At 44.8% G+C, this 14,202-nt stretch overlaps 1 protein-coding gene across 2 annotated transcripts; it reads right to left on the bottom strand.

The window, feature by feature from the left end:
• Positions 1–21: 21 nt before the first annotated feature.
• LOC129824224 (vang-like protein 2) lies at positions 22–13,630 on the bottom strand. 2 transcript variants are annotated; one of them, XM_055883699.1, is made up of 8 exons: positions 13,138–13,630; positions 4,848–5,125; positions 4,465–4,588; positions 3,615–4,222; positions 3,380–3,513; positions 3,076–3,211; positions 2,545–2,791; positions 22–2,051 (listed from the first exon to the last, which is right to left on the bottom strand). In XM_055883699.1, the coding sequence occupies exons 2-8, from the start codon at positions 4,916–4,918 to the stop codon at positions 1,791–1,793; spliced, it is 1,581 nt and encodes a 526-aa protein (XP_055739674.1). In that variant the 5' UTR covers positions 4,919–5,125; positions 13,138–13,630; the 3' UTR covers positions 22–1,790. The 2 variants fall into 2 exon arrangements, with proteins under 2 accessions (XP_055739674.1, XP_055739675.1); XM_055883700.1 differs by lacking the exon at positions 13,138–13,630 and having other exon boundaries at positions 4,848–5,220.
• Between the last annotated feature and the right edge of the window lie 572 nt (positions 13,631–14,202).

Below are 14,202 nucleotides of genomic sequence, written 5' to 3' on the forward strand. Positions count from 1 at the left end.
CCTAAAAAAGACACAATAGTCTTCACAAGCCATATTGTTTAATAAAAATGACATTTACACTTACTTTCCCTGTTGTACATGCTGGTTGAGAGAATGCCAAAAGTGTGCAAAGCGCTCAAGGCAAAGGGTGGCTACTTTAAAGAATCTCAAATATTAAACATATTTTAATTTGTTTAACACTTTTTTTTGGTTACTACATGATTCCATATGTGTTATTTCATAGTTTTGATGTCTTCACTATTATTCTACAATGTAGAAAATAGTACAGATAAAGAAAAACTGAGTAGGTGTGACCAAACTTGTGACTGGTACTGCACATACACAACATGTCCAAGAAAGAAATGACTTCCTAGTGAGGGTGGTAGGATGTTGTCACTAGAGGGTCATATTGAATAATGGGGTGCTGTGGAAAACAAAAGGCCATAAAAGAACTATGAAGGGAACGGGTAGAAAGAGTGTTTTAGGGAAAAAAAAGAGAATATTAAACTTCATCGGAATTACTTTTCAATTCGACATCTTTCTCTGAATTAAAATTCAGATTCCATTACGTCTTTAATCATATTCTCGTCAGCAGGCGTACAGTATTGTTTTTCTTAACAGGACCAGAGAATGACAGACAGGGCTTCATACAATCACAACTTTGTGTATGTGAGAAAAGCAGAGACGGGGAGAACAGGAGTAAAAACATGGAGCACACTATACAAGCTACTATTATCAATAAAGAAACATTCAAATCTTTGTACACACCACCTCTTTTCCAAAAGTAAAAACATTTTTTTTTTATTGAATTATAACTTAATAAAAAAATATATAGAAAACAAAAACAACCTCATATAAAATGTATTTAAACCCACAATTCTAGCATGCATAAAAAAAAAACAGAACGACAATCATTAGCATTGATGTTATCATCAATTATGTCAAACCAGTTGTGAACTTTCATTGGTTGTTCTCACAGAAATGTACGGTATTTGAGTTCTAACTGCTTGAATAGAAATGATTGGCAGTCATATTGTGGCTCAGAAGATGAACTGCACCAAACTGTTGTCTAAGTAGCAACATTAGGCTGCCAGTTACAGTACATCTGGGTTCGAACCGAGAGGTTTAGTGGTCAGAGAAGTGGTTCTTTGCCAGAGATCACCGGCCAGCATTTCGTAGTTCACACATGGGTAAGGCTGTTACTGTGCTTGTTTGAATGTTTTACTAATGTGGCACAATCTGGTGATTTGCTATGACTGCAGACAACTTGCAGTGAGGATACAATCACATGTCCCTGGTCAGAGTGAGATGGGTGGAGGACAGTGGACACAGGATAAAGACAAGGCAAGTCCATTCAAAACAGCTTCATGGAACAAAAGGTTATGCAGGAAAATCAGTCTGAGAAACATTGTAAGAATGCTGTCCCAAGGCAGGAATGATTTACTCACTCAATGTTGTTATCAAATCATGATAACTTTTGTGTAAAAAAGGCCAGTGTACAATTAAATGATACCACATATACATGGAATAAGACTCTACAACACAGTCTCTCAGTTACAACAAGCTCAGGAATGTAGTTCCTTTGCAAACTGATGGAGACAGTTGGCCTACAGACAAGAAACACCTTAAGGGAATTTTACAGTGTCATAAAACATGATCAAGGCATCCATTTTCTGTCTTTGGAAGATCGTAACTTCCTCCCATTCTGTTAACATCCATGACAATGGTTCAATAGGAGAGTACATGATGATCTAGCACCCTGCGTATCCCAGTAGGATCAGGGGCCTCCACTGACCCCCCCCCCCCCCCCTTCACACAGAGGTCTCCGACTGCAGCCTCATCACAAACTTGTGGCTCTTGGGGTCGATAAACTCCTCACCGATACGCAGGAAGGGGAGGGGATGCACCGTGACGACAAGGGAGAAGTCGAGGCGGCGCAGGGAGAAGACCAGACCCTGACGCAGGGCAGAGGTTACCGGCTCCTCGCTCACTAGAGTCCACTGGCGCCCCCTGCCATTCTCACGCTGGTACTGCATGGTAGGGCCTGGGCTCACATAACGCTCCAGGAATGCCTGGACAGACAAAATAAAATACAGCCTTTCAAAATCAATCTGAATAAGGAAGACATGTGAATTGGTAAAAAGAAGATGAGTAGTTGTGTACAAGTTAGAATTTGAATTCTAGATCTGATCAAATGCATGCTATTTTTTTAGGGCTGGGAGGATACCAGTATAGCGATGCACTTGACTATTGTGGCAAGGAAAGCGGATTTGACTTCTTTAGGATAGTCCTAATGTTGAAAACAAATATAATTATGCCGTCATCCAGTCACATGTATTTATTTTCCAAGCTGTAGCAGACAATATTTTACTTATAGCAGGTTTTTAAATCCAAACAGTAAGGTCTGCTTCGTGTTTTCATTTTTGTCATGGAAAAAATATCGCAACACTGGTATCATCCCGGCCCTTCTATTTATCCCAAAAATTGGCGTAACATTTACCCAGAGTCACACAATGTACCATGATATATTATAGACTCCAAGAGAACATGATCAATTCTGCTCACCTTGGGGGTCATGTTGTGGGTGATACAGAACTGCAGGTGTGTGAGGATGCTCTCCATGCTGTGGTAGGGCTGCTGGCGCGTGGTCCTCAGGTACTTCTGCATGGCCCGCGCCATGGGGGCGAAGATGGCCTGAGCCGCCTCCCGGGGGTCCATCACCTCACGGGGGTGTTTGTGGGACGAGCCTGCGGGGTCATCATCATGGAGACGCTTGATGTGGGTGAAGGCCTCTTCCACCGCCACTACCAACCTGGACAACGCCACAATAAATCATTATGATCAGTGTTAGTGTTATTAATACCATCAGCAACAGCACTATGATACAGGAGAACTCAATGGGCAGTGGCATCAGTCATCATAACTGTGCCTGAAATACACTATGAAAAGGGACTGGTTATCCTCCAGCAACGTACATAGCAACAAGACTCACTGGAGACAAACAGAACAGGGACATTAACAGGGTTCTTCTTTCCCTAATCACTTTAAAAGCATATTACAGACATGTATAGGGGGACAGGATGTTGTCGGTCTTACCTGGCCTTGCGCTTGCGGCACCTGCGGTCCATCTCGGCCTCCTCGTAGTAGTACTCGTTGTGGGAGTTGTCTCTCCTGCGGGCCGCAGCAGCGATCATGGCCCGGGACTGACTGGTGGAGTTATTGGTGCTGTTCTCTGTAGATCAATACATCAGTCAGTGGATGGATTAATAGGAGGGAGGGAGGATAGATGGATGAGTGGGTTGACAAATTACTGGATGGGCGGATTGATGGACAGCTGGACGGATGAATGGAAAGATACTGTAAGGTAGAGAGATAGAGGGGGGTGTAGAATGCTGTTTACCGTCCAGTGAGTAGACTTTGAATCCAGACATCTTCTTGGAGAGGATGGACTTGGGCAGGTTGAGCAGGGCAGGGTTGTAGACTGGGAAGTCCCTGTAGTACTGATCCAGCACCCACACTGCTGCCCTCTGGATACTGGAACACACAATCATCTTCAATACTATCAACATCGCAATGAGGATACGTGAACAGCACAATACACGCACACAGACAAACACGTACACACACTCACTGACCTGAGGTGTCCGACGTTGTAGAAGCGACTAGCCCCGTCTGTGGCGCGCACCACCTTGAGGCAGAAGGCAGGCTGCAGGTGTCTGACCTCCAGCAGCACCAGGGCCAGGTACTGGATGAACAGCAGCGCGTCCACCAGCGATGCAGCATACTCCACGATGCCTCTGTAGTCCCTCTCCCGTGGCTCCAGCACGCGCACGCCGTAGAACAGCCAGTAGGACGCCACGAACAGGAACACCAGCACCATGAGCAGGCAGCGGAAGACAAAGAAGCGGGGCAGGGTGGCGCGTGGCGGGCGCAGGAACAGCGCCCAGGAGGAGATGAGGAGCACCAGGAGCTTGAAGGCCAGGGAGACGTAGAGACCCTCGCAGGGCGTGCCGCAGGGCTCCAGGGCCTCACGCCACAGCAGCTGGGGGAGGACCAGGAAGGCCAGGGGGGTGACCAGAGCAAACAGGCCCAGGCAGCCACCCAGCACGGGCCCCAGGAAGCGCTTGCATTCCAGGGGGGACGATTCCTCCAGCTCCTTGGAGACACGTGTCAGGTCTTCGTTGGACACGCTGTGTTCTGATGTGCCTGTGACCACAGTGGTGGTCTCGCCCCAGTTGTCATCCTGCAGACAGAGACATCGAGTAAACGTGGAGGAGAGGTTGGAGGGGGGCTTTATAGAGATATAAAAGGATAGAGAGGTTGTGAATTGGATGGGTAGGGAAGATAACGGGACCTGACGTTTTTCTGACCGCATAACCTGATCCTGGTTCAGTCACATGGTCAGGAAAAACCAACGTCCCTATTATGAGAGAAATAAATATGGAGATCTAGAGGGGTCGAAGAGGAGTAGGTTGTGATTCTAACCCGGTCATCGCCACGGGTCGACTCTGCATCTAATAGTGACTCCCCAGGGGCCTGGATGGTGACAGACTTGTCCCCACGGCTGCTGCCGTCTCTGCTCTTGGAGCGATGTCTGTCCCGCCGATCCCTGGGTAAAAGAAACAGGACAGCCGCACAGTTATGTCAGCGTGTTAAGCCTCTGTCATTGCATAACCGAGGCCTGGGGGTACATGTGTTTTGTGTGTGGTTGCTCACCAATGTGCCCATTGACTAATGGATCGATGTGTGTGTGTATTACACATGCGTTTGAGCCTAGTGTTTCACTAAAACATTTGTGGAACGACTGTTTAAAGTGTACTTGCACGCTTGTGCCTTTTTTTGTTGTTGTCTGACTGACCCTCTGGTACCTGTGCTTGCGGGAACTGCGGGAGTGGGACGACTTGTAGGAGTAGCCCGAGTACTGTGACTCGTTGTCCATGTCTCGGGTCGGTGGATGGGGTTGACAGGCCCCTCTCCCCCCCCGTGCCTCGTTCCCTGATTCTGCCCAGCTGGCTCTTGAGTTCGGAGATGGACTTGGTGGATAGGGCCAGAGGCAGCTCAACCTTACTCCTGAGAGAATCTATCTTGGAGGCCAGAGGACCGGGAGAAGAGCCCACCAGACAGATGGAATCAGGGAAACAATGGACTAGAAAAAGGAGGGTAGGAAGAAGAGAAGACAGACTAGACAGGGGGGGGGGTGAAAATATATGATTATGAGTAGGATGGGGGGGTGGACAGGCCCTGAAATAGAGAGAAGGGAATTAGTGACAAAAACAAACTCCTATCTCGAATCTGGTGTTTAAATCCAACCCAATTTCATTTTACATTTCATTTTTTGTCATTTAGCAGTTGCTCTTATTCAGAGCAACTTACAGTTAGTGCATTCATCTTAAAATAGCTAGGTGGGACAACCACATGTCTCAGTCATAGTAAGTACATTTTTCCTCAACGTAGCTTTCAGCACAATCAATGCTAGTGGGGAGAGGGTGGGGGCGGGTTCTGTGGGATTTTTTTTTTTTACCTTTATTTAAATCAGGTAAGACCAATTGAGGTTAAAAAACTATTTTGCGGGAGCGACCTGACAATGAGGCAAAACAGGGAAATAGCAGCATGTACATAAAATATTACCGAAAAATACAAAATACACACAAAAGACAAAGTGTCACAAGTTCAGAGGGAAACTGGTTTCACCATTGTGGTGCCAGTACAGAGAGGAGCTTTGACTGGGCTGAGTGGGAGCTGCCCTCCCATAGGGGTGGGTGGGTCAAGAGACCAGAGGTGGCAGAATAGGGTACTGGGGTTTGGGGTGTAGGGTTTAAGCATAGCCTGAAAGTGTTTGTGGGTATTTGACCCTGACCATCTGCGCAACTGAAGACATGTTACCTCTCGGGGTGAATACAAGCCTTTTGATCTCAGACAGGGTTGGCCCTCAACTAGTTCTATAGACAATACGTCTGCAGTGAGCCGAGGTCCAGGAAAGCTTACAGATCTGATACAATGGAGTCATATTGGATTACTGTGTTTTCACAAACTTGTTTGCCCTTGCCCTCTCTTTCCCTATCTCACATTCCCTCTTGGTCTCCCTTGGCCCCCTGGGTAACAGGGCCTCTCCGCTGCTGGTGATGATGAAAATAGGGTGTTCAGATGGAGGGAATTGGAGGCTGACAGTTTCCATTGAAATGGACCTTACACCACCCTCTCCCACCCCGAGAAACTGTATTGGCTTACCATGTTAATTGGACAGTTTGATTTGTCACATATGAGGCAATAGTCAGTCATGGCCATGCATGCAGGGCATTACATTTAACAACTAACTCCATTAAACTGCCAGTCTATTCTTAACTGTGTGTATCTGTTTGCATGCACAAGTTGACTTGAGCCTCGTCCTGGGAAGTGCCCCACTGTTTATGCTATAAAAGCCCATAGCCTTTGTACCCTCCAATGGAAACCTAAGGGCCCCTGAGCATTTGCTGAACTTCAGCTCCCATCACATGCTGTGCAGCCCTGGGAGGGTGTGGTGCATATGGAGCAAGCAGGGGCAAACATGTATAGTCTACTCCACCTGCATTTCAAAACCATGTCTGATACATAATGCAAAGCAGAGAGAACCCACATGCTAATTGTGGCTTGCTTGGCTTGTTTGTATTCCCATGCTCTGGACTTGAACTCCCAAAAACAAATCCCCCACAGGCTGTCTGTGATACTGGGGATATGATGAACACCTGATCCATCAAAGTTTGGTCTGCTGGAGAGACAGAGTTTCCTTTTCTTATTTCAACCCTATATGTCATGTGATCCAGTCAATGAACTCCGCGATCGTGGTGATTCCGCACTCACGCCGTCCTCACTTAGCCACATCATGACATCATAAAGACCTAACCAGCAGGAAGGTCTGATTTCACTATTATTAAAACAAGATCCCAGATGTCAAATACACAGAACCAGCCCATCGGGGGAAAAAATAAATGGAGGCCTCTTCAATGTTGTGATGCAAAACACTAGCGTAATGCATAGCACTCAGAATGAAAAAGGTTTTACCAGGTAATGCTCCTCCTGATCAGAGTTTTTTTTTTACATGGACGATACATTGGAGATAATATATGACAACTACAAGGAACAACATGAAACTTCTAAAGAAGCCAGGCTTGGTATTTATAGCAGATTTTGAAAAGGCCTTTGAAAAAGCAATACTGGATTTTATAAAAAATGCCTGGATTTTTTCCATTTCAATGAGTCTCTTATTCAATGGGTAAAAGTAATGTATAGTAATCCCAGGTGTAAAATAGTAAATAGTGGCTACTTCTGAGAGTTTTGAACCATTACGAGGAGTTAAACATAGGGTGCCCAATGTCACCAAATCAATTCGCTATGGCCATCGAAATGCTAGCTATTAAAAGCAGATCAAATAACAGAGGATTAGAAATCCAAGGCTTAAAAACAAAAAGGTGTCCATGTATGCCAATGAATATGAACTGGGTGGGCTGAGATTAAATATAAAAGCACTAAATCTCAAAAAGCTTCACTTACACAAAAGTTATGTTAGCACAGCTGAAAACTGTTGTTCTGATTAAAGAAGCAATACAACTGGCCTTCTTTAGACTAGTTGAGTATCTGGAGCATCAGCATTTGTGGGTTTGATTACAGGCTCAAAATGGCCAGAAACAAAGACCTTTCTTCTGAAACTCGTCAGTCTATTCTTGTTCTGAGAAATGAAGGCTATTCCAATGCGAGAAATTGGCAAGAAACTGAAGATCTCGTACAACGCTGTGTACTACTCCCTTCACAGAACAGCAAAAACTGGATCTAACCAGAATAGAAAGAGGAGTGGGAGGCCACAGTGCACAACTGAGCAAGAGGACAAGTACATTAAAGTGTCTAGTTTGAGAAACTGACGCCTGACAAGTCCTCAACTGGCAGCTTCATTAAATAGTACCCGCAAAACACCAGTCTCAACGTCAACAGTGAAGAGACGACTCCAGGATGCTGGCCTTCTAGGCAGGAATCAAAAACTTCAAACATTTCTCAATGGCTGGCCATGCCTTCCACCTGGCGACTCCAACCTTGGCCAACAGCCCCCCCCCCCCCCCGATGCTACTCGCCCAAGCCTCCCCAGCTTCTCCTTTACCCATATCCAGATAGCAGATGTTCTGAAAGAGCTGGAAAACCTGGACCCATACAAATCAGCTGGGCTTGACAATCTGGACCCCCTATTTCTGAAACTGTCCGCCGCCATTGTCGCACCCCCTATTACCAGCCTGTTCAACCTCTCCTTCGTATCATCTGAGATCCCCAAGGATTGGAAAGCTGCCGCTGTCATCCCCCTCTTCAAAGGGGGAGACACCCTGGACCCAAACTGTTACAGACCTATATCCATCCTGCCCTGCCTAGCTAAGGTCTTCGAAAGCCAAGTCAACAAACAGATCACTGACCATCTCGAATCCCACCGTACCTTCTCCGCTGTGCAATCCGGTTTCCGAGCCGGTCACGGGTGCACCTCAGCCACGCTCAAGGTACTAAACGATATCATAACCGCCATCGATAAAAGACATTACTGTGCAGCCGTCTTCATCGACCTGGCCAAGGCTTTCGACTGTCAATCACCATATTCTTATCGGCAGACTCAATAGCCTTGGTTTTTCTAATGACTGCCTTGCCTGGTTCACCAACTACTTTGCAGACAGAGTTCAGTGTGTCAAATCGGAGGGCATGTTGCCCGGTCCTCTGGCAGTCTCTATGGGGGTACCACAGGGTTCAATTCTCGGGCCGACTCTTTTCTCTGTATACATCAATGATGTTGCTCTTGCTGCGGGCGATTCCCTGATCCACCTCTACGCAGACGACACCATCTGTATACTTCTGGCCCTTCCCCGGACACTGTGCTATCTAACCTCCAAACGAGCTTCAATGCCATACAACACTCCTTCCGTGGCCTCCAACTGCTCTTAAATGCTAGTAAAACCAAATGCATGCTTTTCAACCGTTCGCTGCCTGCACCCGCATGCCCGACTAGCATCACCACCCTGGATGGTTCCGACCTAGAATATGTGGACATCTATAAGTACCTAGGTGTCTGGCTAGACTGCAAACTCTCCTTCCAGACTCATATCAAACATCTCCAATCCAAAATCAAATCTAGAGTCGGCTTTCTATTCCGGAACAAAGCCTCCTTCACTCACGCCGCCAAACTTACCCTAGTAAAACTGACTATCCTACCGATCCTCGACTTCGGCGATGTCATCTACAAAATAGCTTCCAATACTCTACTCAGCAAACTGGATGCAGTTTATCACAGTGCCATCCGTTTTGTTACTAAAGCACCTTATACGACCCACCACTGCGACCTGTATGCCCTAGTCGGCTGGCCCTCGCTACATGTTCGTCGTCAGACCCACTGGCTCCAGGTCATCTACAAGGCTATGCTAGGTAAAGTGCCGCCTTATCTCAGTTCACTGGTCACGATGGCTACACCCACCCGTAGCACGCGCTCCAGCAGGTGTATCTCACTGATCATCCCTAAAGCCAAAACCTCATTTGGACGCCTTTCCTTCCAGTTCTCTGCTGCCTGCGACTGGAACGAATTGCAAAAATCTCTGAAGTTGGAGACTTATCTCCCTCAACAACTTTAAAAATCTGCTATCCGAGCAGCTAACCGATCGCTGCAGCTGTACATAGTCCATCTGTGAACTACCCACCCAATTTTACCTACCTCACCCCATACTGCTTTTATTTATTTACTTTTCTGCTCACCAGTATCTCTTCTTGCACATGATCATCTGATGATTTATCACTCCAGTGTTAATCTGCTAAATTGTAATTATTCGATTTATTGCCTACCTCATGCCTTTTGCACACATTGTATATAGATTCTCTTTTTTCTACCATGTTATTGACTTGTTTATTGTTTACTCCATGTGTAACTCTGTGTTGTTGTCTGTTCACACTGCTATGCTTTATCTTGGCCAGGTCGCAGTTGCAAATGAGAACTTGTTCTCAACTAGCCTACCTGGTTAAATAAAGGTGAAATAAAAAAAATAAAAAAATAAAAGGAGTTGACGCCATCTGTCAAGCATGGTGTAGGTATTGTGACGGTCTAGGGGTGCTTTGGTGGTGGTAAAGTGGGAGATTTGTACAGGGTAAAAGGGATCTTGAAGAAGGAAGGCTATCACTCCATTTTGCAATGCCATGCCATACAGTGGATGGTACTTAATTGGAGCCAATTTCATCCTACGACAGGACAATGACCCAAACCACAGCTCCAAACTATGCAATAACTATTTAGGGAAGAAGTCAGCTGGTATTCTGTCTATAATGGAGTGGCCAGCACAGTCACCGGATCTCAACCCTATTGAGCTGTTGTGGGAGCAGCTTGACCGTATGGTACGGAAGAAGTGCCCATTAAGCCAACCAAATTGTGGGAGGTGCTTCAGGAAGCATGGAATGACTAGAATGCCAAAGGTCTGCCCTGCTGTAATTGCTGCAAATGGAGGATTCTTTGACGAAAGCAAAGTTTGAAGGACACAATTATTATTTAAAAAAAAAAACAAAAAAAACATTATTTATAACCTTGTCAACGTCTTGACTATATTTCCTATTCATTTTGCAACTCATTTCATGTATGGTTTCATGGAAAACGAGGACATTTCTCAGTGACCCCAAACTTTTGAGCGGTAGTGCGTGTGTGTATATAAGATCTAGCCATACCACCATAGCAATATATACCACCATAGCAATATATACCACCATAGATGGCACCATATTAAATGGGGGATTGTTTCTCAGGGTTAATCCTTGCCAGAAGATACTGACCCTACCATTATGCTTGTTTACAGTGAGCTGCACTGGGGTTGAAGGCAATCATGGTAACCATGATTGCCTTCCAACCCCAGTGTAGTTCACTGTAAACAAGCGTAACGGTAGGGCCAGTATCTTCTGGCAAATCTAATCCATATAATGTAGATAGGGAAAATATGCAAACATCTGCCCGAGTATGCTGGCATCTATCAGATTCATCTGCCACTGCTTGTAGAAAATTCATACACAAGCAAGCCCAGTACCCACTCTGACCCCTTGAGTAGCTACCTCACATGAAAGTCAAATGATATATCCAAATCAACCTCAGTCACTCTTAGAAGTCTAATCTGGGCCTGTTGTCAGGGATTTGAGATAATGACCCAGTCAGATAAGCCAAAGCCAACGTCAAAGGCAGGGCTTGCCTGACAGTGCATAAACTATCGTGCACGTCTCGTTGCCCCACAGTGAGCATCACAGATGCCTTTACCTTTTCTGAGTACACATCTCTCTTCGCATGGCTCTACAATTACTAGCCTAATATAATATGACAACATCTCCTTCATCTCTTCCAAATCTTAATGCTTTAATGGAGCTTGGTAAATATAAACAGAGGAGGTGATATACCTCTAACTACATCCCCACACAGAAATACCATTCAAAGTCATTGGACAAATCAACGTTTTCTACATTTCATGAAATCCAAACTTTCACCAGCTGTTTGAGGGAGTGGAAAAGTCCAAACAACTGATTGTGGCAACGAGGTATGTAACTTCATGTATGAGTAATATGAAGCCAAAAGACTTCAACTGTGAAAATAAACATGCACAGCCCAGTAGTGGTAGAGAGTGAGTGAGTATGAGGGGGCCACACACACCATTTCAACCCCCACCCACCTACTGCTAACTGCAGTGACAACAGAAAACCAAGTGAAAAACAGACAACTGCACTCTCAACCTTTGTGCCCAGTGCTCCTATGAAGTGGAGCAGGTGTAAAAGTGGAGCAGGTGTACAATGTAAAAGATGGGGTGTGACCAAATCAACATACAGTCTATGGACTGGACAAAGCAGGCTTGTTACAACATTGTCACCAGAGGGGCAAGACAGTTTACCATTCACTTGCCAAGAAACTTTTCTGTGACCATATCCAAGCATGGATTTGAGGTTACCACTGTCCAAAGTCTTGCCTCAATCACCACTTGTCTCTTTTGTCGTGATGTGCCCTTTGTGCTGTTGTCTGTGCCCAACAATGTTTGTACCCTGTTTTGTGCTGCTGCCATGTTGTGTTGCTACCATGCTGTGTTGTCATGTGTTGATGCCATGCAATGTTGTCATCTTAGGTCTCTCTTCATGTAGTGTTGTCTCTGGTCGTGATGTGCAATTTGTCCAATATTTTTATTTCATTTATTTTTCATCTCAGCCCTCATCCCCACAGGAGGGATTTTACCTTTTGGTAGGCCATCATTGTAAATAATTTGTTCTTAACTGACTTGCCTAGTTAAATTAAAAAATAAAACTATGCCTCTAATCTAATGGGCCTGTTTATTTTGAGAGCCACAGGCAGCTGGGACAATAGCATTTGCACTGGGAGCTCTACATTAGCCCTAGCAAAAGCTAATTACATGAGAAAAATAGGCATAAAATAAGCAAACAAAGATTAATCTCGTAGGCAGATTGCTGTGGCAAAGTTGGTCGTTGTAACTTCATTAGCATAGGACCATTTTGATTTCATAGGCCTAACTTAACGTTTAACTTAAAACATTCAAAACTCAGTAATTGTGTAGTTTACTAAGTGAAAGCTTAACATTCGCCATAATTTGAGCTACTGTAGACATAATGTTTCACTTTAGTCTCTAGACTAGATTACACATTTGTAACATGCATATCTGCAGTCCTTGTTAATATCTTGCTACGTTGTTACAGTGTTGCAAGTGCAACAAGGTTACAAACATGTAATTTAGCCACCAGCTGAATCAGATACACTGTAGCTAACTATATTCGTAACAAATAGTGGCATGCCTCATTTCATTACCGGTCGGTTTGAAACAGGGACTTAAATGAAGTGTATCCACAAAAGCTTGAATGAAACAATAACATGTTACTAATTGAGCAATAACCGAGCAAACACAAAACATGTTTATCGAAGATTCAACTACGATATATACAAGTTATAAATGCCCATTTTATCCGACGTAAGCAGAAACGTATCCTCCATTATATGAGGGTTAGCAAACAATAGGGCGAGACTCTCCGGTCACTATCGAGCACAAATGGATGATCCGTTTTCCGTCTGCGAATCTTTTCCCCCATTTATTTTCGAAAAGCGAAGCCCTGGATGAACGGATCATGCACATTGAATTGAACACCAACCTTCGGCGAAATTTCTCACAGAGCTTGAAGCCACACGTGTCCTCTCAGCGTATCGTTCCCATGTCGTCGGGATGAGGGTTGGCTAATTTCTCCCAAATTGTTGGGACTGAGGATTCAACTCTTCGAACCCCGTAGCTACGTGGCCTGGGTGAAAATAACAATAGGCCCGATCACGCCAGGGGTCCTCTCTAAACTTCCCTGCAGCTTCGGTCTGGAGTGAAAACCGAGGCGAATATAGTCTCTTCCCGACTTTTGTTTCGGAACCATGAAACCTCACCCTAGCAATATATATTCGATCCCCCCTTTACTTCAATGGTCAATTATTTCCAAACATGTTCACTATATATATCCACACTGAAAAACACGCTTTCGACCCCCGGCCCAAAAAACTGTGTATGGCTACTTATCCCCAAATATCCATTCAAGGTATTTTCACTTTCCTCTTTTCTCCCTCGACTGACTGGTAGACAGGGTTGCCAGGTCGAGCTAAAATTTTATTAAAATGTCTTCTGAAAACCCGCGCAGAATGCCTGGAAACTCCCCCCAAATACATCGCAACAAGAGATGAGTTACCACATTTAACCCCTTTTCCATAACGTTATTGAGCGAATTAAGAAGTAATATCGTTGACATTTTTTTTTTCCATCAAAATAATAATTCTCGCGAGTTTAAGAATTTGTCACAAGAGAAAAGACAAATCGCCCCTCTTAAACTCTCCAGATAATTTCCCATCTTTGAAGTCGATTTAACTTGTTTTGACTGCTATGATTAAGCAATAAGGCCCGAGGAGGTGTGGTATAAGGCCAATATACCACAGCTAAGGGCTGTTCATAGCCCTTAACCGTGGTATATTGGCCATATACCACAAACACCTGAGGTGCCTTATTGCTATTATAAACTGGTTACCAATGTAATTAGAACAGTAAAAAGTTAGTTTTTGTCATTCCCGTGGTATATGTCTGATATACCATGGCTTTCAACCAATCAGCATCCAGGGCTCAAACCACCCAGTTTATAATTGTAACCTCAGGATTTTGTGGTATATGGGCAATATACCACGGCTAA

This window comes from Salvelinus fontinalis, chromosome 26, assembly GCF_029448725.1.
Source record: "Salvelinus fontinalis isolate EN_2023a chromosome 26, ASM2944872v1, whole genome shotgun sequence".
NCBI lineage: Eukaryota > Metazoa > Chordata > Actinopteri > Salmoniformes > Salmonidae > Salvelinus > Salvelinus fontinalis.